The 26,692-nt window shown below is 44.1% G+C and overlaps 1 protein-coding gene across 1 annotated transcript in view; it reads right to left on the reverse strand.

The window, feature by feature from the left end:
• Positions 1–26,692, reverse strand: part of AJAP1 (adherens junctions associated protein 1) — a 584,929-nt gene that overhangs the window by 99,428 nt on the left and 458,809 nt on the right. Inside the window, exon 3 of the mRNA XM_078640955.1 lies at positions 16,385–16,472. Coding sequence (XP_078497081.1) covers positions 16,385–16,472 — 88 coding nt within the window. The remainder of the gene's footprint in view (positions 1–16,384; positions 16,473–26,692) is intronic.

A 26,692-nucleotide genomic window follows, 5' to 3' on the forward strand; every position in this document is an offset into this window, starting at 1 on the left:
ATTGATGAAGATATGCATCGCTTTGGGCTGCTTGGGTTTTTTTGCAACCACAATCAGTGAGACCCATGAGATCGTGCCAAATACTTTTACAATGATTCTGGCTTTTTCAAGAAGCTTCAGTTCTTTCTGCACTTTGGGGCATAGGTGGAAAGCTAATCAGTGCCAGAGCGCAACTGGAGCAACAGATCCAGCTATATGCAGGCTGATGGTGTTCCCTTCTAAACAGCCAATGCAATGGATTGGGGTTTGAATTCTTGGACTAGTCTGTCTAGATTGCTGGCATGTATACTAGAGGCAAACTGCACTAGCTTCAGATCCTTGGTGGTCTGGCAGCATTGGAAAAAACCTGCTCCATCACTGGACACATAAACCTTGGCTTTTGTTGAGGTTGTGGTGTGTGTGAATAGATGCATGGAATACCCTCCTGAGTTATAGTGTTGTTTTTTTGCTGAAGGCATACACTTTGAGCTTGGTGGGCATTGGCTCAGGAGGCAGGTGGGGGGCTGCAGTCATTCATGGGGGTCTGTATGGCATCCTTGTCGCCATTGTTGAAGTCTCCAGGCAGGAAAATGGATTGATGACACTCTGATGATGGTAGGTCAAGCCACTAAAATATCAGTCAGTTGCTTTGGCCTGCTGCGGATGGTGCGTAAGATTTTGCTGCTGCTCCCTCAGACCTTGAGAAAGGGGGTAGTCCAGGCATTAATTATTTTTCACCTGGACTACAGTAACTCCTTATACCTGGGCTCCCTCAAAGCTCAGAAACTCCAAGTTGTACAAAATCTAGCTGCACCTATGCTTCTGGGTATTCCCAGGTCCCAATCGGCCCAGTAGGTGTTAAGATATCTACATTGGTTCCCTATTGCTGAAAGAATTGAATGTAAGTCCCTGTTCATTGCCCATAGAGACCTTCATGGAAAAGACCCTCCCATCCTTCAGCAGCCTGTAACTCATTAAACCGCTCTTCCAACCTGCATTTGGTCCCATGCATTTGGCAACTAAAAGAGCCAGGAAAGGAGGACTCTCCTTTTAGTTCAATGTTGACAAGCTTTGGAATTCTCTCCCCTTGGCCATTAGGTGCTTGGACAATGAGCTGTGCTTTCCCAAAACCATTACAACCTGGCATTTTTAGCTTTGATTTCCTCGATCTCCGTCCTCTGTGCTCTCTCCTAGCGCTGGGTTGCCTCCAGGTCGCATGCGCTCTATACATACTATAATATAATAGAATACAATAGAATAAGATGAACCGGAGAAACAAGCTACAGCCTTATAACAGTGTTCCATCTCCCCTAGTGCTGGGTTGATCCATCTCATGGTTCTTTGTGGGAGCAAGAACTGGGCCAGACTTGAGCACTCTGCTTTGTTTGGGACACAACAACATGCAAACCAGGTGCATTCTATATTTCAGAAGGATGCATGCAACCTCTTTTAAGACACAAACATACAACTCGCACACAGTAAATAGAAAATGTTACTATTTGTGGGAGTGTTCTTCTTTTCATAACGAAGCCCTCAATGTCACTGATAAAGTTAAACATTTGCAAAACCTTTCACTGAATAACTTTCTCTTATTGGTAAAAACACGTTAGCAATGTTTGCGAACAGAAATTAATAAAGCCATTACTGCCAAATTATACAAAAGTTGTAAAATTATGCATTATCCCTCCCTCTTTTGCTATAATACCATTACCTCTTGTCTGTTATGTTTTAATACTCAGGAGAATTAAGTTCTATCCAGAACTGCCGAGTTATTTTATGCATTAATTGTATTCCAGTTAAGTCTGCTAGACAGTCTACACTTTGTTCTGTTACCTTAAAGGCTGTGGTGCCTGTATGTGTTCGGAATATATATTATAGAGGTATTGTGTTTTTAAAGTTGAGCAGTTATGTGTTTAAGAACAAAATGGCAGTTATGCTGCAGGCTTGAGAACGGACTCAAAGAAAAGCAGATCTGTGTCACGCTTTATGGAGCCTCCCTGAGGTGGTGCATTATGCCAAGCTATTCCGACACCAAAGTAGGCCGACTTCTAAAAGAATATAGACAGAGGGCGTAATTGCCTGAAGCAAAGAAGCAGCCTATTGCTTTCTGCACGAGACTACAAAATATTCAGCAAATGTAGCGGAATAAATGCGCGAAAACTCAAATCTAGCACAATCTCAGCAGCAAATCAGGCTAATGTATTTACTGTAAAAAATACACGTAATGTGCACTGTAATACAATGGGACAACCTGAATACGTTGCGATCTTTTACAGGGGCCCTATTTAATGCAGTGTTAGCAGGAATAATGCAGATTTTGAGTGCTTCGGACGACATTGAAAAGTGAATGCCGAAGCTCTGCCGGAAAAATTACAATATTGGGCCTTTCCCAGTAAAATAGTTTCACCACTATGTGGCGCTGTACATTCCTGCAAAGCATCACGCATCAGGTGTAACGCTCACGCATTTCAGTGCGGTGTTCCGCAGCACCGCACTGAAATGCAGTATCACGCATTTTGCCACTCGCCAGCGCGGGCCACCAGCGTCGCCTGTGCACTGGCTCTACTGCTCCGAGAGACGTGCTGCCAGCAGCTGCTTGCTGAGCTGAGTTCAATAAATAGTTAAAGATCCATCTGCTCTCAGCTCTGGAGTGGCTGAGAGTGCTACAAAGTAACAAATCTGCCCAACAGAAAACTCACGAGCACTGGTTTTGAATTAATATGAAATATACAATGTAATATAAATGCATACTCCTATGAAGAATCTGTATGCTGACAAATGAAGTCATTCAGCACTCAATGTTTGCTGCATGCAAGAATAAACTGTATGTGTATTTCAAAGTTGGGCACAAGGAGTAACACTGGGAGATTTCCCTGGGGGCACATTTGTTTGTCTTACTTACAAATTGTGCATTTACGTTTGTTTTGATTACATGGAAACCTTACAATGTACATATATATGTTTTAACCAAGCTGTGAACAAGTCGCATGTACTAATTTACAAGAGGCGACGAAACACTGTTGGCTTGGAAAACGAGAACGCCTAACATCAGGAGGATTGATTAAAAAGAAGAAAGAATTGATATAATCCATCCACTTTGTTGTGTATCTTTACAAACTTCTGAAAAGATTGTCTCTTGAAAATTACGTGTACTAGGGTGTAATTTTTGCTTTGATCTGTTGGTTTCACCACAGAGATTTAGGGAGGCGTGTGGTTCTCCCCATCCCTTTAGCACTGTTAGTAATAGTGATGTCCACATAAATAACCCAGAGTGAAAATCCCTCCAGCGCCTATACACCTATCATCTATACCACCGACCGTGCTTTAAAAGTTTCAAGAAGTTCTTGGAGTTTCTTGTTGCTCAAATGGCTGTAATTTCTGATATTTAGACGTTTCCCTAGTCTTCATTGCATGATTTTTGCTCGAGCAAAAGTGTCACTCATAGTCGTTGGAATGTCACTCATAATTTCACTGACATTTTAAAAATGTCACACATGGCAATCTGAAACCTTGGCAGCTATGGTTGTAGAGCTGGCAGCTTATCTTGCCCAATGGAAGCGCTGACGTGAAGTTTTATCGCAATAAACTTTCGAAATATTTTCTTCTGCCTAATATTGCTTGTAATGAGCTTAGAGATTTAGGAATCCTTGCATGCAAAATGATGTTCTAATGCAGAAGAAAAACACTACCCCCAGTCGAGACCAGCATGCACATGTGTGCTCTTGGCTGGAATTCATCAGCTGCTTTGCTTCAGGGGACATGACACCGCAGTATAATTATAACATATGGTTTTGTTATTATCTTGCCCTGTTGGATGTTTAGTCCCGCTGACACAAAAACTAAATGCTGATGACGCACTATGTGTCCTGGAATTTTGTGCAATAATGTATGAGACTATGGAGTACCCAGTACTGTTAGTTTACATCACAATATACCATTTAAAATACACATGCAGCTTATACACACCTTCTTTCATGATTAGTTTCCGCTGAGGAGTTTAGTTATTGGAAGTGATGGTACACTGTGTAAGGCAGACACTTTGGCTTAATGTTTATACAAACAAAACCAACGTTTATGGGAGGGTTTCTAATTTCCCGACAAGGTTTAAATCATGTCTTATATGGAATTACCCTCCTCTGGCACTGCATCTGCCTTACAACGATGAATACATGTGACTTTAGATTCACCTTTATGTTAGACCATGAATTTAATGAGACGTGTGTTTGCCGGTTTTCTGCATTAGTGGTGCACATGGTTCTGCAGTCACTTGCACTGTGTTATCAGAAAAGCTCGAGTGGTCCTATTCTAGCAGGGTCAGCTGAAGAGCCATGAGTAACCGGGGGACATCCCTCTCCAGGTGGGAAGTTACAAATATCTTCTTACTTGTGGTAATGTAACTGGAGAACAAAGTTATTTTTGTAACAATCTGGATTTGTTCTACTCATATTGCGACACATTGTAGTTATTGAGGTATCTAAAGAAGTGCATATAGCCACTTAGCTACCTTATTAACATAGCTGTCAAGCACACTTCAAAATGTTTGGTGTGCTAGTATGTTCCTTGGAATCATCCATTCTTGAATAAGGTGTCAAATACTGAGTTAAAATTGTGTGTCAAAATTCCTTCTGTTAGTAACTTCTCCATACCCAGCAAATCCCCACATCCCACTTTGTGCAATAGAACCATCCAAAAACGGTAAAAGTAAATAGTCATACGTTATGCTGCATAATTAAAGTTTCTTAAAACAAGTGAATTTCTGTTTGATGAGGATATGCTGTATGCATTTCTTTTATAACATGGACTCATGAGGTCCGTTTCTATTTAAGTAAAAAAAGTCACAGATTAGCCGCAACACTACGGCCTAAATTAGAAGTTGAGTAGAACAGTATCCCTACTACTCAAATTTACTGACATTTATCACAAGCTTAAAGCAGTTATCTTCATGGAATTGGGTAATCATGGAATTCTGCTTAGAAATAAATGGGTATGTACTAATATAACTGGGCGCGGGGTTAAGACTGATTTGCATATGGCTGGGTCCAAACTGGAATGGCATGGTGAGCAAAAAAACGATGAATTTAGGCCCAGGTCTCTGAACTCGGGTGAATGTATGACCTTGTTCTGCATTGTGTCCATCACTTGTTTGTTTTGCATTTGTCACCTGAGTTGGGACAGGTATGCCCAGACGTGGGTCCCGTGCTCTCCATGCCACTGGAGTCAAGCTATCCTGGCTGATGAGGGCTGAAAGCCTGAAACCGGCCCTAGGATGCTTGTTTCCAGTAAAAGGGAGGATCTGGCCTGGCAGTTCGTGCTAGACTGTTCCCATTGGGCGCAGGGTCAAGACTGATTTGCATATGGCTGGGTCCAAACTGGAATGGCATGGTGAGGAAAAAAACAATGGATGTAGGCCCAGATCTATGTACTGTGGTAAATGTATGACATTGTTCTGCATTCCGTCCAGCAATTGTTCTTTTTGCATACTACGATTAGTAGGCAGTTGGCAATCTGAGCCTTTTATGTTATTGTTCATTGCCAACAGGAAGGAACAGGTAAGTGGGTTTCATAACATGGTGTTTTAAGCATAGGGAATCCATGTCAGCAAGCACCACTTGCATGTAAATGTTGAACTGGCAATCAAAACACTTAAGGATCGTCCCTCAGCCCCATCCTCTTCAACACATACATGACCCACCTGGCCAACACCATCAGATCGCACGATCTCAACATCTTCTCTTAAGCCGATAACACACAGCTCATCCACTTACTGCCAGAAGACCCCTTCACCACGAAAACCAACTTCAACAGAAGTATGATGAACGTCACCAACTAAATGTAGGACAACTGCCTCAAGCTAAACTCAGACAAGACGTAAGTCCTCATCTTTGGGAACAACACCTCACCATGGAACAACACTTGGTGGATTGCAGAACTTGGCCCTTCCTCCGTCCGATGGGCCATGCCTGCAACCTCTTCATCATCTTGGACAGCAAGTTATCAATGCAGAAACAGATAAATGTAGTCTTGTCTGCCTGCTTCCACACCCTTTGCATGCTCGGTAAGATCTTCAAGTGGCTCCCAATCAATACCAGAAGGACCGTCACTCAAGCCCTCACCACAAGCAGGTTGGGCTATGGTAACACTCTTTATGTAGAAATCACTGCATGCCTCCTGAAGAGACAATACAAAACACAGCTGCAAGACTCATCCTTGGCCTCCCCAGACAGATTCACATCATCCCACACCTCAAGAACCTACACTGGCTTCCGATCCATATGAGATGCCAGTTCAAGATGCTGACCCACACATACAAAGCCCTGCAAAACGAAGGACCAGCATACACTAAAAAAACAAATGAATGACCTTCTACCAACCGACCAGACACCTTTGATTCACCTCCCTTTTCCTCGCAGACATGCTCTCAGATCCTCTGATCCAACAGCAGAGGACGCTCCTTCTCTCACCTAGAAGCCAAAACCAGAAACATCCTTCCCCTGCACCTCAGGAATGCTGCATCGCTTCGGGAATTCATAAAAGTACTCATGACATGACTGTTCAAATGAACAGAGAACAGCAAATCAACTAACAACTCTAGCGCCTTGTGACCCTTATGGGTGAATTGCAGTGCTTTTTAAATCCTGATTGATTGAGTGAAACAGGCATTGAGGTTGCCTAGGAGACAGGAGAAGCGATATAGGTTCTGTGCTGGATCACGATTGTCTGCAGGCAGTGAACGTAGGAGCAACTGAGATTGTATGAGGGATGGTAGATGAATGCAGCCAAAAGGAAAGAAGTAGGGCTGGTAGTACACATGACCACTACCTGCTCACAGAAATCTTGATAGATAGTAGATTTTTCTTGCAGGTAAGGGCATTCTAGTAAATCAGTGCCATTCTTTCACCCACATATTCACTCCTCCTGTCCTGGTGAAAAAGGCTGTAATGTGGTCATAGATGACTGTATAAGTGAACATCTTAGTTTAGGGTTTGGTGATGACCAGAGGTAGAATTTGATTGGTTATATTATTGTTCCTGGTCTTTTATAAATAGGTACCTGTTAGACCTGGCACCATTGGCGTGGGTCTCCCCTAAATTTTTGCTTTTTGCCTCCTGTGTTTTTGCTGTGTGTTGGACTCCGGTTTGCTGGTCCAGATGCTTTGAGCACTTTGCCACTGCTGTTCAGTGCCAAAGTGCAAGTGCTCCCTTTGTAAATTGTTGTTAGGGATTGGTGTTTTCCTGATTGGCTGATTTGATTTACTAGTCAGTCCCTAGTGCAGGGTACTGTGTGCGCCCAGGGCCTGTAAATCAAAATTCTTCTAGTGGGCTGGGGCACTGATTGTGCCACCCACATAGGCAGCCTGCAAATGTAAATCCGGCCTGCCATTGCAGAGCCTGTGTGCAGTTTAGTACTGCCATGTCGACTTGGCAAGTGTACCCACTTGCCAGGCCCTAACCTTCCCTTTTCTTACATGTTAGTCACCCCCTAAGGTAGGCCCAAGGTACCCCTGTGGGCAGGGTGAAGTTTATGTGAAAGGTAGGACATGCCCTGGTGTGTGTGGCATGTCCTGATAGTGAATTACTGCCAATATCGTTTTTCACTATTGCAAGGCTACCTGTTTCCATGGGATAGAATGGGGAGTTTGTTTATAACATCCTATAAACATAACTACCTCTGGGAACAAGGTAGGAAAAAAATGTTTAGAACACCTGAACTCAGAATGTTAAAATGCCTCTTTTAGTGAGGGTGATATTTACATTCTGTGCTTGAAAATACCACTTTTTAGAAAGTAGGTATTTTCTTGCTTAGCCATCCAGTGTGCCTCTGCTAGTTTTGTGTATTGCATGTCTGACTTTTGGATGACAGGGACTGAGGAGGAGCAGTGGCTCCAGAGAGCCTAATGAGTCAGGGCTGGGCTGAATAGACTTAGGCTGCATTTAGAATAAGGGGAGGAGATTTCCTTTCAACTGAATGGGTAAGGTCTCACTTCCACAATGCTGTCTCCACCTCCTGCCAGGAAGCTGCACCAGAGAGGACAGAACCAGTTTTGACCAAGCACATGGCTTCTTTGCCCCCAGAGAACAAAGGATTTTGTAGTATAAATATTGGGTCCCTGACCCCACAACTGTAGAACATTTCTGGCAATCAAGAGGAACCTTTGCCAAGGATAAGAGCCGGAGCAGCTGAGGAGGAATACTGTCCCCTGTGCTGTTTGCTGTCTGGGTTTGGCCTGCAGTGGCTCCTTGCTGCCAAGGAAAGGAGAAAAGGACGTTGCTGTTTGCTGTGTACCCTGCTTGAGGGAGATCTCCAAGGGCTTGAATTGTGCTTGCCTCCTGTTCTGAAGTCTCAGGGACAAAAAGACTTCACCACCAGCTCCCCTGAACTTCCTTGCTGGGAGTTCTGACCTGCTCAGAGGTGCCTGATGTTGTTTTTGGACCTCTGGAGGCTGTTTGCAGCTGGGAGCTGGGAAACGTAACGCAACTTCGAGAAGCGAGACCCATCCGCACCTGTTTCTGACACATTGCCGAAGAAATTGTCGCAGTGCCTGCCCGTGGCTCGAGAAATCGCTACAAGTTGCATTGAGTGCATTGATCTCTGAAGTCCGAGATCACCGCAACGATTTTAACGCAAGGCCTTCTGTGCGGCTGCAAGAGTTCATGCATCATTGCATGGAGAAGCCAAGTTTGTAGCATCGTTGGGGGATGCAGTAAGAAACCAATGCACCTCCTCCTCACTCAGTAAGAAACCAACACATCACCTCCTCTCCGGTAAGGAACCAATGCATCACCACCCCTGGAGCAAGGAACCAATGCATCACCTTGCGTGAGTCTAAGGAACCGCCATATCACCTTCCCTGCAGCCTGTGTTGTTTTTTGCGTGACGCATCCACGGTACTCTGTGAGAAAAGTGTAGCATTTGCAATTTGCTTTGAACTTAATTATTTCTACCATCTGAAAGTAATATTTTTAATACTATATTGTGGATTTTTTTCGTTTTAGGTCTTGTTTGGTTTAGATAAAGATTATTTATTTTTATAAACTGGTGTGGTGTCCATATGTAGTGTTGTTACTGTATTACTCTATGTGTTCACAAATGCTTCACACACTGCCTCTTAGATAAGCCTGTCTGCTCGTGCCAAGCTACCAAGGGGATGAACAGGGGTTATTTTAGAAGTGCTTCCCCCCTTACCCTGACTAGAAGCAAGGGTCCCTATTTGGACAAAGGTACCTACCTCTGCCAACTAGAGACCCCAATTTCTAACAGTACCCACTAAGGTACTCCTGTGCAAAATGCTGTAATCTGATAGTAGATCCGTGTATTGATGACCAGGAGTAAAAATTGATTGTTTACATTATTGCTCCTGGTCTTTTTGGCAGTGATTTATGAATAGGTTTGAATGTGTACGTATACTCTGGTACAGTTTGTATTTACAAAATGTACCTGGTTTACGTATAAGGGACATTGAAAAACCAACACAATCTATATCCAAAATGGGAGCTCAGGCAATGTAAAACTTTGCATTCACCTAAGTAAATGCTTGATTGTTCAGAATGGAAACTGGAATTGGTACAGGAAAATTATATGAAATATGAGATTCAATTATTTTTATTGGATTGTTTTAAAAATGGAAAGGTCACAACATGCCTAATTCACTAGTGAGCTAAAGACTAATGTGCGCATAAGATTGGTCAAGGTAACCATTAAACATTCCACAATGGTATCAGAAATACTTTGGCTTGAGATTATGTCGTGACACCAACATGGAATTATCTTCTCTTGTGTGATGTTGGCAACCTCTTGCACTGTCACCCAAACACACTGCTTTTGGGTTGTGTGACAAATTGGGTTGTTGGTTAACTGGGGTTTGAGCCCTGGTCAAGCAACAACCACAATCCTTGTCAGGGTCAGTCACAAGCCGACCCTAAAATAACCTGTGCTCAAACCTCTGGTAGCTTGGCACAGAGTAGCCAGACTTAACTAAGAGGCAATGTATAAAGTATTTGTGCAAAACTTCGAACAGTAATCAAGTGAAAACACCATGCAAAAAGGATCCCACAACAAGTTAGAAAAATAGAGTAAAATTTCATTAATAAAACAAGCTAATGCCAAAATCCAATCAGTAGAAATAAAGTCAAGAATTTTTAAACATTTCAGTGCAAAATAGAGCCAAAAAGCACAGATAAACTGCATATATCTGGGAGGTGCTGGACCAGCTGGGGCCAGGGACTGGTTAAGGATGTTGGGGAGCCTTTTATGTGTCTGAGGCTGCGATCAAGAGGCCATGAGACTAGCTCTCAAAGTCACTTTGGTAGCCCTTCATTTGAAAATGGAGTTGCAGGTCCATTTCTTTTCTCACCCAATCAAAAGCGCAGCAAGCAGCAGGTCAGCCGAGCAGCGTTGTCCTTCTTACTAGCATAGTATGCACACATCCAGAAGTGTACTGAAGAGGCGATGTTTGAGGTCCAGTATTTATACACAGTTGTGCTTTTGGAGTGAGGAGAAGATTCTAGAGTCATGCCTTTGAATTTCACAGGTACCCTGTTTTCTGGTCCTGGCTCCAGACTAACTACAGTAGGCATCCAGCCCTTTGTGGGGAGCGAAGACACAGCCTAGTCAAGTGTAAGTGTAAATGGGTCCAGCTCTTCCCTCCCATTCTTTAGGTAATGGTCCGTCCAGTCACACCTAAGCTCCCCATTGTGTGTGGCTGTGTAGGAAGAATACATAAAGCCCAACTGTCAACTGCCTCCTGTTTTGTGACCCAGATACGGGCTGCAGGTGCCAAATGGCTAGGGCAAGAAAATGCCTTTTTTCTAAAAGTTGCATTTTCAAAATTGCATCTTAAAATACAACTTCGCCATAAGTAAAATTTTAATCAACATTCCAGAGACACCAAATATGAACTGGTTACCTGTTCCCATTTGGAAATTATACCTACAAAATGTAATAAGGTAACTCTAATGGTATCCTTTGGGAGAGGTAGGCCTTTCAATAGTGAAGAATTGAATGTATTAGTTTTTCACCACCAGGACATGTAGAACTTAAGCGTACATGCTCTACTTACTCTAAATTCATGGGAACCTGCCCTCTTGGCTGTCCAGTGACTACCCTTGGGGTTGACTTATATGCATTCAAAAGCAAGGTTGAGCGTGGCAAAAAGTTTATTTTGCCAGGTCGAAGTGGCAGTTTAAAACTGCACACACAGGCTGTTAAGGAAGGCCTGAGACATGTTTAAATTGCCACTTAAGTGGGGGGCACAATCAGTGGTAGCATTTAATTTGCAGGCCCAAGCCCCAGGCAATGCCACTTTACTGGGGACATAAAAGTAAATTAAATATGCCAATTGGGTGCAAGCCAATTCTCCCATGATTTCGGGAGAGAGTGCAAAAATGTTAGCACTGGTTAGCAGTGATAAAATGCACAGAGTCCCAAGAAAACAAAAACAAATTAAGCAAAAACTGGAGTAGTGAAGGGAGAAGGTTTGGGGATGACCCTGCAGAAAGAGCCTGGTCCAACAGAGTGTGTGCAGTTGCCACACGTATGCTACATAGATGGTTATGCACCCTTGTAGCCTGCAAGGCTTACAATAGGTCTGTGGGAAGACCCTGTGTTGTTTCAGTACCCTCACAAAATTTCAAGGGTTGGCCTTCTTAGCAGCATAAATCAGCAAGTTGTAGCATAATTGTTACCTACTTAGGCCATGCAGTGGAAACCCCCATATTCTCCAGTTTGAAATCATGACTGTCTCTCAAGTGGTAAGCTGTTCTAAAAAGGTCAGACGCTGTTCCGATCCTCATTGTACTTTAAAGAATCTTTCTCATTATTTTTCATTAAATTTTGCCTAATTTAAAATTATTTTTTCTTCTATCACATCCTGTCCTGCATTCTCTTAATTTACCCTATGCATTTTAAGTGTAGGGCATTCGTGTTGGTTAAATTTTTTTGAACGCCTAATGCTCTAGGAAATCCTAATGCTTTGACAAAACTTTGCCTTTTTATCACTTTCGGTGTCAAAGCTGGCTCAAATTATACAGATTATTTAACTGATCTGCGGGAATGTAAGTGAGGTTTGACGAAAATCAATTACCAGACATTCAACATTCACGAAGGTCAATTAATGAAAGCGTCTGTTACTGCTTCCATCAAGAGAAGCACTACCCTGTGTAATTGAAAGTTTTCAGTCACTTCAATTCCACTGCCTGCTTGAGACCTTAACTGGGGTTTTGCAAATAGAATGACCAATTTATTCTCTGACTGAGTTTTGTATAAATTATGTCTTTCTTCCCATGCATGGTTTTTCTCTTCTCAGACTAGCTTAAACATGCCCCTGCTGTTTTAATTTGAAATTAAATTAAGATGGGGAAAATGTAAAATATTTATTGTTTGTAATGGATTAGGCCACTGTTGAGCATCATATGATTGTGATGCCATGGTGAAGTGTAGGAAAATGTCTCTTTTTTGCAGGTTTTCCCTCGTTTTTTGTTGGCTGATGCTACTGCTTTTTTGATTCTGTGCTCAGGGGATCTGCTAATTATGCCAAGGTGCATGTGCATCTCCTCTAAAGTATGTTGAAATGTGTTGTTTTCCTATTTGGCATATTTAACTTGCCTATAAATGAGTAGTATATGGAATAAAGTGTACCTATGTGCTTTAAGTTAAATGTCACCAGTGGACAGAAGTACCCCTTGTCCCCCCATCACAGTGACAGTGCAAACATGATTGCAGGCCTACCATTGTATTCTGGTTGTGGTAATTTTAACTGCAATACAAGCTGTCAAAATAAACCCTTTTGACAGAGTAAACGTTTAGTTTAAGTATGAATAAGTCACTCCTATGTGGGCCTTATAAGCCATAAGGCAGGCTGTATGGTATTTAAAAGTAGGACATGTAGAAATGTTATGTTACACATATCCATACAGTGATGAAGCCCCTAAAGCTACTTTTGTTGTAGCATGGCTGTCTGTTCTATTGGCAAAAACTGGGTTCCTTTAGTACATCTAATAATGCTTATTTCAGTTATGCAACAGCTAGAAATATAATTCAAAGGCTATTTTTTAAAGTTATTCAGAATCTATTGTAGTGGTCTAAATTAATTTTTCATAGCTATTAAAGAAAAGGTTCCTTTAGAACATTAACTTTTCCCAGCCTAAAGTGAACGGAGGCCCATTTCCATGAGCTCCACCTGTCATGTGGCAGCTGAATAGCGCCCTTAATGAGATATAAAGACAAAGACGTAACTTATAGCAGGAAAATGGCCTGGGTTTGGGGAGGTGCTTCTGTTCCTGTGGCAGGACGGCCATCTGGGCTATGCCTAGGAACTTGATTAAAATCAAAGAATCCAACCCTGTCACAGGCAAATGTTAGCTGATGCCTGGGCAAGGTTCTTTTTGTTCCCCAATTAGGCAGGCACTAATCCCAGTGGGAGAGCATCTGCCTCCAGAACTGCTTTGAAGAGACAACAGAGGATGGTTGCCACACCTTTGGGATGGGCAAACTGGATGGTTTTGAACAAGGGAGAAGGATTTCAAAATCTTGGATTTGTACAGAGAAGTGCACTGTGGGATTGTTTGAAGTAGGACACAAAGAACCTTTTTCAAAAGTAGGAAGGGTTGCCCCCTGGAAACTTCTGCCCTATTGTTCAGGGAAGGATGAGGAGTCTTCCCCAACTACAAGTTAGTGCCAGGCATGAATGTGTCACACCTGGGTACCTTCTTCAAAGCACTGCTGCACCTGTGGGAAACTGAAGACGGATTTTACCTTCTTACGAGACATGTGAAGAGACCTGAAGGGATGGACCTACCCCAACTAGAACACAGGACAAAGGGTGGATTTCAATGGCCAGCTGGCTGATGTCCTGTTAAAAAACAGAGGCACAACAAGCTCTTAGAAGCCCCTTTCGTTAGAGCCTAGCTGACCAGTTTAAACTGGAGCTACCCCAGACTTCTTGGTGGTTTCTGATGGTGTGAGTCATGACCTCCAGGTGTTTTTCCTGAAGTCCGGGGCCCTTGGCTGTGTCAAAGTGCACTCCTCCTAACATCCTGAAAAATCTGGAACTTACAACCCTTTTCACTCCAAAGAACTCTTGAGTACTGGGACAAAATTGCCAAGTCAATATACGACAATGGTGTGTTGCCTCTGGACCACAGATTCTGGTTGCTACCAGTCAGAGATGTTCTGCAGCAGCAAATCCATTTTATCAGGATATTGCAGACAGGGTATCAGGCCTCTTGGAGGCCTGTTTGGGTACACCCTGCAGTCTTATCCCACTGGAGCATTCCAAGTACTGTAAAACAGGCTATGCACAAGGATAGAAATCTGACCAGTTCCAACTGGACCTACCCCAGATTTGTTGATGGCTTCTGCTGGAGTGAGTCATGACCTCCAGGTGCTTTTCCTGAGGTTTGCATAAAGAGAAACAATTTTCCAACAGGTATCACTTGGATAGACAATTAAACATGCATGCAAACTGCATTACATAAGCAAGAAACAAGGAGACTCAATGCAGTTGTTTGAAGGCTGTTAATCGCCAAAATTACATCAAACGAGATTGCACAAGGGCATACAGTTAAGGCAGCACTGTACAGAAGGAATCTTGTGACAACCCGAGGGCACTTGGTGTGAAGTGATATATACAAGTGAAAAGTGACGACGCAAGTGAGCAGGGTGAACAGCGTGAATGGCGCAAGGTGAACAATGATGGCAATATATACAGGTAACAAATATCTACATTAGTAATCATTATTTGACATTTTCATTCGGAACAGAGGAATTGCGCCCAACAATTGCGCTGTGGTGTCGACGACGTTTCGACCCTCGTTACTCGGGGTCGTCTTCAGGACCGGGCTGTCAATTCATAGGTGTGCTGTGGGAGCAATCAATCATAAACTCAGCAAGTGAGGTCCGCAAAGGTCGGTCCGGGGGCGAATGTGAGTGTGAAACCTGGACACAGTATGGGATTTCACAAGTAGGATAGATTAAAGTGGTCCTACCCAGTCAGGGCGGCGCCTGATTCAATCGTGGCGGCTCGCTGGGGGCTGAATCACGGGTCCGGGACGCGGCAGGCAGAAACCTCAGGTTTCACACTCAGTCGCCCCCGGACCGACCTTTGCGGACCTCACCTGCTGAGTCTTTGTATCCCTTCCCTCCCACTCCACTAATAAAGGATACTTTAGGAGGGAGGGAGGAATTTCATCTTACTGTTACGCCCCCATACCAAAATATCTTCATAAGTACTCCCTGAAACATAGTCAAGCCCTCCCTGGCATTTTGGAGCCAGTGTGAGCCCAATGATGAAGCATGGCACAATTAGAGTGAGTGAGGGGTATAATAACAAAAGGGTCTTCCCCCTTTCTCATTTCTCAACTACGGGACACAACTGAACGATCCAGTGCAGTCAAGTGTAGACTCTTTTGGGCGCTCTGTGAGTTTCAGAACCCCCCTCCTTATTGTTAGTCATTGGTTGTTTTCCCACCTTCCCCACTCCCCTTTAATGCTTAGGGACCTTGATAGGTTCCAGGATGGATATCTTTCTACGCCATACAAAAGGTTTATTTTGCCAGTCGAAATGGCAGTTTAAATCTGCACACACAGGCTGAAAGGGCAGGTCTGAGACTGTTTAAAGGGTACTTAAGTTGGTGGCAATAGACCCACTAGTAGCAATTAATTTAGAGGCCCTGGGTACATGCAGTACCACTTTACTAGTAACTTACATGTGCCAATTAGGTGTAAGCAAGCTTTACCATTTTTATTAAAGGAGAAAGCACAAGCTGGTTAGCAATGATAAAGTGCAGGGAGTTCTAAAGTCAACAAAAAACAAATTTAGCAAAACAGTTGGAAAGAAGGCAGATCGTATGGGACTGACCCTGCATAGAGGGCCAAGTTTAAAAGTAGGCTTGGGCGGTAAACGCCGTTCCGCTCTCAGAATTTGTGGAATTTCGGTAATTTTGCGTTCCGCGGAGAATGCGAAATTGCCAAAAATTCCATGATCGGTGCTTCACAGTATTTTTTGCTTGGTTGAGCTTTCAAAATGTGTGTTCGCAAGATATTTCTCCCCGAGCACGCAAACAGCGTTCGCGAACAGGAAAAAAGCATCGCGAACGGGCAGGACAAGCAATTACGCGTGTTCGCTGAACTTTAGATTTATTACCATTTTACAAAGCTTTGTGTAGTGCGACAACACAAATTCCACCCAGCCCTATTTAGAAGTCTGCTTTTGGATCTGGGTATTACCTACCCAAGTAAAATCCGCACCGACAAATGTGCGGAGCGTTTTAAATAATGAGGACCGGGCTTTGAGATTCTTGGTTTCGCCTTTCACTAATAGAAGTCTCATCCATTAAACAGTTATCTCTGGAGATAGGAGCTCGCTTCAACTCAAGAGGGCGTACATTATTGTCATGTTAAATTTCCTTACCAATTCTTTAAAACCAGTGTTGTTATCAGAGCAGCGATGACCATAATGAGCGAAACGGTGATGGTAATAATCTGATGAACTGCCAGACCTGTCAAAACAGAAAAGAAATCACTCTGTTAATGAGATGCAATAAATCACAATCAAGCAAAGACATGATGACAGCAAGAGTTGAGCCTGAGAAAGGCTCTGAAACCAAGCCTCAGTGCAAATTATGTGTTTAGCTGATAATGGGCCGGCAGCAATTATTTATGCAATCAGCTTCGCTTCTTAACTGCAAACCGATTGCTGCATTCAGAATTTCTGCCTTAGAAAATGTGCTGTGCCCTGCCTTGCCAAGCCGTTCTACTTGGCCGAAAAGTCAGAGCATTGAATGCGCTTGGCAGTGGACATTAATGTCCTAAATGCACCGCTTACCAACGTTTGAATTGCTTTTATTACAAAATAATGTGTAAGTAACCCCATTCATTGCATGTTTCGTTATAGTTTGCTTTCGCAATCTGTTTTCAAATACTGTACAATAATGAAATAAATATGGCAACTAATTTTTTTCTTATGTGACATAGTTTGTTCAGGTGATTATTTGTGTGCAATATAATAAATTAAACGTATGTCAGTCATCTCGTCCCATTTTGAAGTTATTGGTGATGGCTTTCAGTGCATTTTTTGCATTATAATACTATTCAATTTCAGAAAGCAATCTTGAGTGTGTATCTTCTTAGTGTTCCATCATACTATGTCAATATTGAAGGACATTTTAAGAATAGCATGTTCTACCAGTTTTAAGTTTGGAAACTTGTTTCTCTTTTGTCCAGTCATCATTTAGCAGGAGATTATCATGAGAGGAATCTACCTTTTTTGCAAGATACACTTTTAGTTCCAACATCAATGCAAGCTCTCATGTATTGGTCAACAGACCACATTGATATTAGCAGCCCACCCATAAGTCACCGGGCGTTCAAAACATTACTGTTCTAAATGTACAATCAGAAAGGCTCTTATACAGGCCATATTATGATTAGTTGGAAGGGTGACCATTCAGATAGCTGAAAAACAGCAAGCTTTAAGGACACTCTTTCAATCAACTGGAATCCTCACAGCTACATTTCCCATTCAATTCCTGGACCTCTGCACCTTCTATCACACTGGCCTTAATTTCTAAATGATTTACTATGGAATTAATTTAGTCATTAGCACTTGTCCTTAAGGGTGAGTTGGTTGAGGAATTTGGCTGCCGTTTTTGACATTGCAATGCAGACCCATACGTTTCCCAGTCTTATTTGCAAAGATATTTTCCAACACAAAAAAGGTTGAAGTTTCTTTTTTTTCAGTTTTGTTGTGCATGGCACCACTGAATGTAGCAGACGGATGTATACGAAATTTCAGTTTTCTAAATGTCACACATTTCTGGATGAGTGATTACAAACATACCCATAACAGTGAAAACAATGAGGTTCTCCTGCTCGACACCATTCAAACTAATATCCCACCTTTCTTCAATTCCAATCCTTAAATCCTCCACACATATTATCCTGTCTAAGCTGGAGTACTCAAATGCCTTGTATTGGCATTTCCACATTTTTATATTAAAATATTGTCTCACCCAGCACAAATATTCCAGTCGTTTAAACCATAATCCGATTTGACATCGATTGGGTACTGGGACCGACCGACCTCCTGTTGGGGGTCCCAACCCAGCAAATAGGATGCGACTGAACACTGTTCGGTCACAGTCCTATTCAATACAATGGAAGCATGCATTCCAACCGGAATGCACGCTCTCATTATAACGAGGATAGGTGCAGCTCATCCCCACACCTCAAGGTGCCTGCCACTGGGTGCAGGAATCAACAGCCCCCTTGGCTGCCATCTGAGGCCTTGCACCCAAGGGGGCCCTCAAAGTCGACTTCCAAAAGCCTTTCTGCGCGGGAAAGGCCGGCACAGAAAGGCTGTCAGAATCTGACATTGTAATCCCTCTTTCGGAAAGAGACACCCTTGGGATTACAGTAGGCTTTCCAAATGGCAGATGGGCTCTACGAGCCCGTAAGAAGCCATTCGGAAATCCAGTTTGGATTAATTTCCGACCGACTCATCCAAATGGGTTGGTAGGAAATTAAATCAAACTGCTGATTACGATCTGGTAGGAATGCCTCCAGCCGAGGGTCGGAGCCATTTCCTAAGGCATCCTAATCAGCCCCTAAATTTGGAGCCTCATATCATATTCAAGGTCAAATGAATTATAGACAAAGGTCTCCACATAATTTACCTTAAAATATAGATTATAAAACATATTCCGACCATGCAACTATGATCTGCAAAGGAGTAGGACATGCTCCTCTCATTCTTCCTAATGCAAGGAGTTTCTCAGAGGCAGATGTTTTACACTACAGATCCGAAATATCCTAAACTATGTTCTTCCTCCAATCACAGCAGCACAAGACCACCTCCTGTTCTTACCGACAACAGATTAGAAGGTCATCCATCCAATCTCACCTTCAAAGCACACATTACTTTAGCTCTCACTTCACTTCAGAATCTTAATTGTGAAGCTTCTTTAGCTTTCAAACATCATTTATTATGTAAATAAAACTAACACAAGGACATATTATACAACTCAACTCTGCATCTCATATAATCCTGTGCAAGAATGCTTTAAAAACGTACATCACTCAATACTATTTTCTTTGCGGGGATAGAAAGTAAAAAAAAAGAGTTAATTAAAATAAAAATAAGACTTTCTTATGTTTTTTTCTTATATGTTATAACAGTGGGCAGTGTAATATTGCATGCATGAAAACACCCAAAACATCACTTTTGCTTAAATATACAATTCTGTCTTGAACTGAACTACTGAAACTTCCTTGGAATACAATAGAGCCGATGAAAGTCAACCAAGCAGAAAAACATTGACTTCAAAATTCACAAATAGAATCGACCATGTGGATACATATTTTTTAATGAAAAATGGAATTGTTTCAGTGACTAATAAACAGCCTCATTTGCAAAAGTGACCCTTATACAAAGTGAAGCGAATTATCATATTCTTCCTGCTTCCAGATGACTGCATGTAGAGTAGGTTCTAAGCCCCGACCGACCCACCGCCTACTCACGGTAGTGTCCTTCATCATTTCTAAAATTACTTCACCCTGCTTAAAATAGCATCATATAGGTTAGTCGTCAAATGGCTGTAAGTATGTTTGTTCGTTTTTTGATCCATACTTTTCGGGCCATGAAAGTTCTCTGCCCCATCCAATGTCATTGAAATCTTTAAACCCTTGCCCTCTGGTTATGCCCGGGCCTCTGTGAATTAGGCTAACGAGCCGTGAAAACCATGTCATCGGTAAAGGAAACGACGGCGGCCCGAAAAGGTCACCGTGCTTCATTAAAAAGACAGCGAGACATGGCATATTCGTAGGATCTGCTCGGACAGCTCTGGCGTGAAATATTCCAACTCCTGGGTATATCGAAGGCCTAGATGTACGATCCCTGACAGTTGAGCAGTAAGATTGCAAGGTCATACCTGACACGCTTAATTTGCCAATATATTTACTGACAAAGTACTCTGGTAATAATAGCCTGAGGCTGATTGCGGGTGGGACAACGCGTACCAACAAAAAACGGAGTGTAGCCGTGTCTGTGGCACCGCGAGCATACATCAAAACGAGCGAAAGGTCGTGCAGCAAGGAAAGGCGCGCTCTCTACCCCTTGTCTAATAATACCGAGTTACTGAGAATAGATTGCTTGTCCGTGTTCGCTTTTTGTCGGTTCTGTGCCGTTCCTCTCCATTCATCGCGTCCTCCTGTGTCATTAAAGTATGACTCTGCCTGACCGTTTCATCTACCCTTCTAGAGCCCAAAGGAGACTGCTCATGCAAAACAGGGCTGCCTACCTCAACCAAGGGAGATGTGCTGAAGAAGTACGTTTGTGAACTCCACAATTGTGGTGGGAGCCGGCCCGAAAAATAAACTGTGCAGTAAAAAGAGGGGCGTGGGTTGTGCAACAGGGACCCCCTTACTGCAATGTTTTTACCATCAAAATGTTGAAGTACATAGTTTTGCCACAATCTAACTGATGACGAAGTCACATAAGTTTTCATTCGTTAGAAAGAAAGAATAAGGCTAATGTCTGCAAACAATGTTTTGGGATGGGGAGTTTGTACAGGTCAAACGCTGGTCATGACATCATACTATACAATGCAATGTGAATTTTGGGTATTATAGTTTTTATTGTATCTTTCGGTATTAGTATTATGAACAGATATGTAACAAAGTGCTTTTACAGAAGTCTAATAGGTATGATTGATTCAGAGGTTAAACACTAGTAGAACAAGCCTCGGTTTCAACAAATTTGTAAATTCTATCAATAAGTTATTTATGGGCAACAGTGTATAGTAAACAATACTATCCCCATCCCACCCATCCTCAATGGAGTGTCCTCAGCTAGGATTCCTTGAAATTCCCAGAATATTCCGTTCCAGACGATGTTGTCATGGGCAGAGTATCAATGAGAAGCATTGCTGCACCTGTGAGAGAGTATGCCAATGTATTTTGGGCATCTGATGCCTGGAGTTCAAGTGTTAATGTGTGGGGGGAGGGCACCAGATCCACTGGGAAATAGAGAAGGGGAGGTCAGAGCCAAGGCCAGCTAAACAAGGCCATACCTCCAAACTTCCTTGGCAATAGGCAAGGCAGGCATTGTCGGACTGGAAAAGAAATTAGGCAAGGGAGCCCAAATATTTGCTGCCCAGATCAGCAAATAGGAGCGCTAAAAATGCCCCAATTTTAAAAATCGTTCCACTTTCTTACTTGTAAATAGGGGTGGGCCATAAATTCCTCTTCACCAGCGGAGTTCATGGATTTTTGCCCTCTCTGCGTTTTGCTTGTAACATGGAGTTCTGACAAAACTCCGCCAACTGCTGTGTGGCAGATTTTTCTCATGCATGACCCACCAACAATAAGTTGGCATGTGCGAGTGACAATTGGTATTCCCTAGAGTGATTTTCGGGGTTATGGTTGCACGTGATGAGATTTTTCATAACGCAGGCGATCGCATGCAGTCATGATCAGTCATGGTGAGAAAGCTGCTGCTCTCAATGAGAAAGCTAACACTCCAGGACAAAATCTACTCGAACGGCAACCAAGAAGCAGCGTCCTCTGATGCGCCGCATTGTGCCATTCGTGTTAATTTTGCAATGCAGAGCAAGCTCCCTGCAATAAAAATAAGTGCAACGTGTATTCTTACCGCTCACATAGCTCAGCGGCATCTTGTGGAGCTTTTCTGTAACTCCGCAGAATACTCTGTGCGTTCCACCCCCCCAACTTGTAAAGACATGCTGTATAGATTATTTGCATTGTATGGCAGACTGCATGCATTTCTGTGTGCTGCAGGCAATGTTTTTCGTAACAGGGAAATTGACAAAATAAACTAACCCACCAGAACATAAAACAGGCCCTAAAACAGCCACGAAATGGCCCATACACTGGCATGTCAGACCAGCCCTTCTGGCACTGCCAACCTGCCATTTAGGCCAGTCTGACCATAAATGCAGGAAAGTCACTCTGCTTTCATACCAGGCCTGTGCACCCCATAATCAAAATAAGTCTGTGAACAGTCTGTGTACTGAAGCCTATCAGCATAGCAACCGCAGTGTATATCTTACATGGGTTAGTGACTAATCTATGTGAATGTCTGTATCAGTCTGTCAGTTGGTGTGTATGCGGCTGCATGGGTTGGTGAGTAGCTACATGAGTGTCTATATGGGTTACGGATTGGTTGTCTGAGTATCTGTATGGGTGCCTGAGTGTCTGTGTGAGTGGGTGGGGGGTATGTGACTCTGGGCACAGATGTGTGAGTGGGTGATTCACTGGGTGTAGGGGCTCAAGAGTGCATCTGTGAAGGGCTATATGGGTGGGTGAGTGTGTGTATGGCTGTATTGGTTAGTGAATGGATTTCTCAGTGGCACATGTGTGAGTGACTACATATTTAAAAGGCAGTATATGTGAGTGTTGGAGTATATAAATGACTAAATGTGAGAGTGAGTAATTGTGGGAGTGGCTGTATGGATGAGTATGTGCTTGTATCAGTGATTGTATAAGAGAGTAGGTATGTGTTAGTATCTGTATGGATAAGTGAGGTGGTGTGTGTATAACTGTATGCGTGAGTAAATGGGAGTGTGATTGATTCTTCGCATGACTGATTAGGTGTGAGTAACTCTATGGAGGAGTGGTGGTGTGTGAGTGTATGTATAGGTGTATGATTGCATATGATAGTGCTGTATTGATGAGTGACTGCATGTATGAGTGACTATATGGGTGAATGAGTGGATGTGTGTGTAGACCTAGGAATAAGTCAGTGAGTATGTAGTAACTGGTATTGGTGTGTATGGTTTCGAAAATGCTAGTCTTGCTTCTTTCTGCACCTCTTGCTTCTTTCTGCACCCCTCTTCCCTTTTTTGCATCCCTCTTGCCTCTTTCTGCTGTTCTCTTGCCATTCTCTGTACCTCTCTTGCCTCTTTCTGCACCTCACTTGCCTCTTTCTGTACTTTTCTTGCTTCTTTCCACACCTCTATTGCTTATTTTCGCAATTCTAGTGCCTCTTTCTGCACTTCTCTTGCTTGTTTCTGCACCTCTCTTGCGTCTTTATACACCGCTGTTGCTACTTTCTACACCTCATTTGCTTCTTTCTGCACCCCTCTTGCCTCTTTCTGCACCCCTCTAGTCTCTTTCTGTACCTCTTTTGCCTCTTTCTGTACCCTGGGCCCCTCTTTCTGTGCCTTTCCTGCCTGTTTCTGTTCCTCTCTAGCCTCTTTCTGGCCACTCCCAAAAATATTATTAAAAAAATGTACATTTACAACGCCAATAGCTCTAACTTTCGCAAATGCGAAACCCATTACATTGCAAACACTTCTTTAACTAGTAGTCGCGTTTGCAGGGTGGTGGAGGAAGGGTGGTGGGCCAACGACCAGCGCTCAGGAAGTTTGCTGTGTAGGACCTACAGGAGGTACCAGGAGGGCTTCTTATCCCCAAAGTCCCTCAGGAGTAAATTCGACTTCATCTCCCATTCCATAGTCTGCCAGGAGGTGCGTTTGCAGAGTGGTGGAGAAAAGGGGCATGGCCTCTGAAGACGTTTTAGGAATCCCACTGTGTGGGACTTAATGGAGGTAACAAGAGGAGTAGTTGCCCCCAACCTCCAGTAAGTCCCACACAGCAGGATTGCCATGTTCTCATATCAGGTCACGCCCCCTTTCCCCACCACTCTGCAAACGTGCTTCCTTGCATGCTCTTGGATGGGGATTAAAGTCTCCTTTGTTGCTGGGGGTCGTTAGAGGCCAACTAGCCTACCTGAATCCTCCAGTATGTCCCAGATAGTGGGATTGCAGAAAGGTGGACACAGGCCACATCCCCTTTCTCCATCACTCTGCAAATGTGCCTCCTGGCACGTTCTGGGTTGGGGGATTAAGTCCCCTTGAATCCTGAGGGTCCCTAGGGGCTAACTAACCCACCAGGTACCTCCGGTAAGTCCCACACAGCTGGATTGCTGAGAGTGGTACGAGGCCACGCCCCTTTTTTACACCACTCTGCAAACACTGCTGTTTGGGGGATGAAGTACACTTTAGTCCTGAGATCCTCAGCACACAAGAGGACCTCGTCGCCCCACCATCTCCCAGGGCCTGCCACTTAAAAAAAAACAACAAGAAAAATGGGAAGGGGCCCCCCTCCCAAGGCCAATTTTGGCCCCGGGGACCCCATCCGCCTTGGCATTGCCACGTATACATATTTTTAAAATTTGAATGGAGGGGGATGCGCGGCTCCCCATTCCTAAGGCCTTTATCTGCCCCAGAGACCCTATCACCTGGGGCATTGCCTCTTTTATATTTTGTTTAATGTTCGGGAGGAGGGCTGCGTGGCCCCCTCGCAAAGCCAATTTCTGCCCCGGGATCCCGATCCCCCAGGGCATGGCCACATATTCATCTTTTTACATTATTAATGGAGGCACGGCCCCCTCCTGAGGCCTTTATCTGTCCCAGGGACCCCAGTGCCTGGGGCATTGCCTCTTTTTTTAATTTTATTCGGAAGGGGGCCCAGTTCTGGCCCCAGAATCACCCCCGGGGCCTGGCCTCTGTGATGGGGACCTTGGGGGGAGCCCCATTACACTCACGATTCTTTCCGGCTCCCTCCCTCCTGCGGGCATTGCTTTTGGGTAAGGGGAGCTGCTAACATGCAGCTCCTCTTGCTCAAAAGCAATTCTGCTTTGCTTCATTGCAGCGAGAGCAGGTTTCCTGCTCTCACTTCACCAAAGCAAAGCAGTGTTTGCTACCTCTCCCTGTCATAGCAAATGGCAATGTCCGGGGGTGGGCACCCTGGGACATTGCAGTAGCCGGCCTAGGAGGTGGCGGTCCCCAGGGCCAAGGAGGGGGGCTGTGTTTCCCCCACTTTCAACATATGTTAAGCCCCTGGGAGGTGGTGATCCCCGGGGCCAGGGGTCCGCAATAGACCCCTGCATTTAAATAATGAGTGCCTTGCGAAGGGGGCAGTCCCTGGGGCTTGTTGGGGGCAACAAGGCCTCCCACTTATAATCAACAATGCCCCGGGGAGGTAGCAGTCCTGGGGCAGTGTGGGGGCCAGGATCCCCCCACACATTTTTTTACAAGCCCTGGGGAGGTAGCAGTCCCTGGGGATGCGGGAACCCCCCCTCTGTGATTGGGACCTTGGAGGGAGCCCCAATGCCCCTACGGTCCCGGCCAGCTCCCCGCCTCCTGCCAGCCTTGCTTTTGGGTAAGGGGAGCTGCTAACATGTAGCTCCCCTTGCTCAAAAGAAATTCTGCTTTGCTTCGTTGAAGCAAGAGCAGGTTTTTTGCTCTCGCTTCAATGAAGCAAAGCAGTGTTTGCTACCCCTCCCTGTCATAGCAAATTGCAATGTCCGGGGGTGGGCACCCCGTGACATTGCAGGAGCCTGCCCCTTGGAGGTGGCGGTCCCCAGGGCCAAGGAGGGCTGAGGGAGGGGGGCTGGGTGACCCCCTTCCAACGTATGCTAAGCCCAGGGGAGGTGGTGGTCCCCGGGGCCAGGAGTCCGCAATGGACCCCAGCATTTAAATAATGGGTTCCCCGGGAAGTTGGCACTCCCTGGGGCTTGGGGGGCATGAGGCCTCCCGCATATATTCAACAATGCCCTGGGGAGGTGGTGGTCCTGGGGCAGTGTGAGGGGGGCGGGGGGCAAAAGCCCCCCACACATTTCTTTACAAGCCATGAAGAGGTAGCGGTCCCCGGGGATGCGGGCCCCCCCAGGCCCGCTATATATTTACTCACTGCCCCGGGACCTGGCCCACCCATGGGGCATATTAAAATCAAAGTACGGGAGTCCGCACTTCATTTTGATTTTGATTTTCTCAGCACAAATTTGGCTGTTTTTTTTTTTAATGCTTTATTTGGCCCTGTGGATCCTTGTGGGAACCCATGAGCAGGCATGGGGGCAGAGTGTTTCTACTCTGCCCCCTTTTCTTGTTTTTTCTAATTTTTTCTACTGATTTAATGTCACTCGGTTACCAACCGAACCAACCAGAATCAAGCTCGTGCTTGAGAAGGTTTACAAATCTTTCTCTGTGCTCAGATATGAATATTTTTAATATATTGAATTTCTCAGGTACTACTGAATGGATTTACACCATTTAAAAAAAGGTTGCTTTCTGAATCAGGAGCTACCTTTTTGCCAAATTTGGTGTAATTTCGTAGAGCTGCTCCTTAGCCTGTTCCAAAAATTCCTATTGAAATTAACATGGAGGAAATCGTTTGGGACCCCCCTTTTTTTCAACCCCCACTTGAGGAATCACCTCCAAACTTTCAGGACAGGAGCAGACATGACCTGGTCATTAGTTTAGAAAATGTTGGGAAGATTTGTCAAACGGCGCCAAAGATATTGGCAAATCAAAAAAACGCTTTTCCTATGGATAATAGGTCCTAACTATAACTATCTACTGGCGACCGCCAGTAGGATATATATATATATATCAGTGAGCAAGGGCACGGACGTGCCCGAAACGCGTCTGATGACATTTGTTACCCACCTTATGGATTAAAAGAGCAAACTTTACATCTCTTGCCTCGAGTGCTGATTTTGGTTGTCCGCAAACTTTTCTGTGCAGGAGGCACATTGTGGAAAGTTGGATCTTTATATATATATATATATGCAGGAATCTCCTCCCCGAAAGAAAGAAGCAGAGGCCAGTTAGGGGACGTCAGGAACCGCTTTAATGAAGTCCAAACTCAAATACGGCGGATGCATTTCGGCTATGTAGCCTCGTCAGCGCCTGGAGTT

This window comes from Lissotriton helveticus, chromosome 5_1, assembly GCF_964261635.1.
Source record: "Lissotriton helveticus chromosome 5_1, aLisHel1.1, whole genome shotgun sequence".
Taxonomy (NCBI): domain Eukaryota; kingdom Metazoa; phylum Chordata; class Amphibia; order Caudata; family Salamandridae; genus Lissotriton; species Lissotriton helveticus.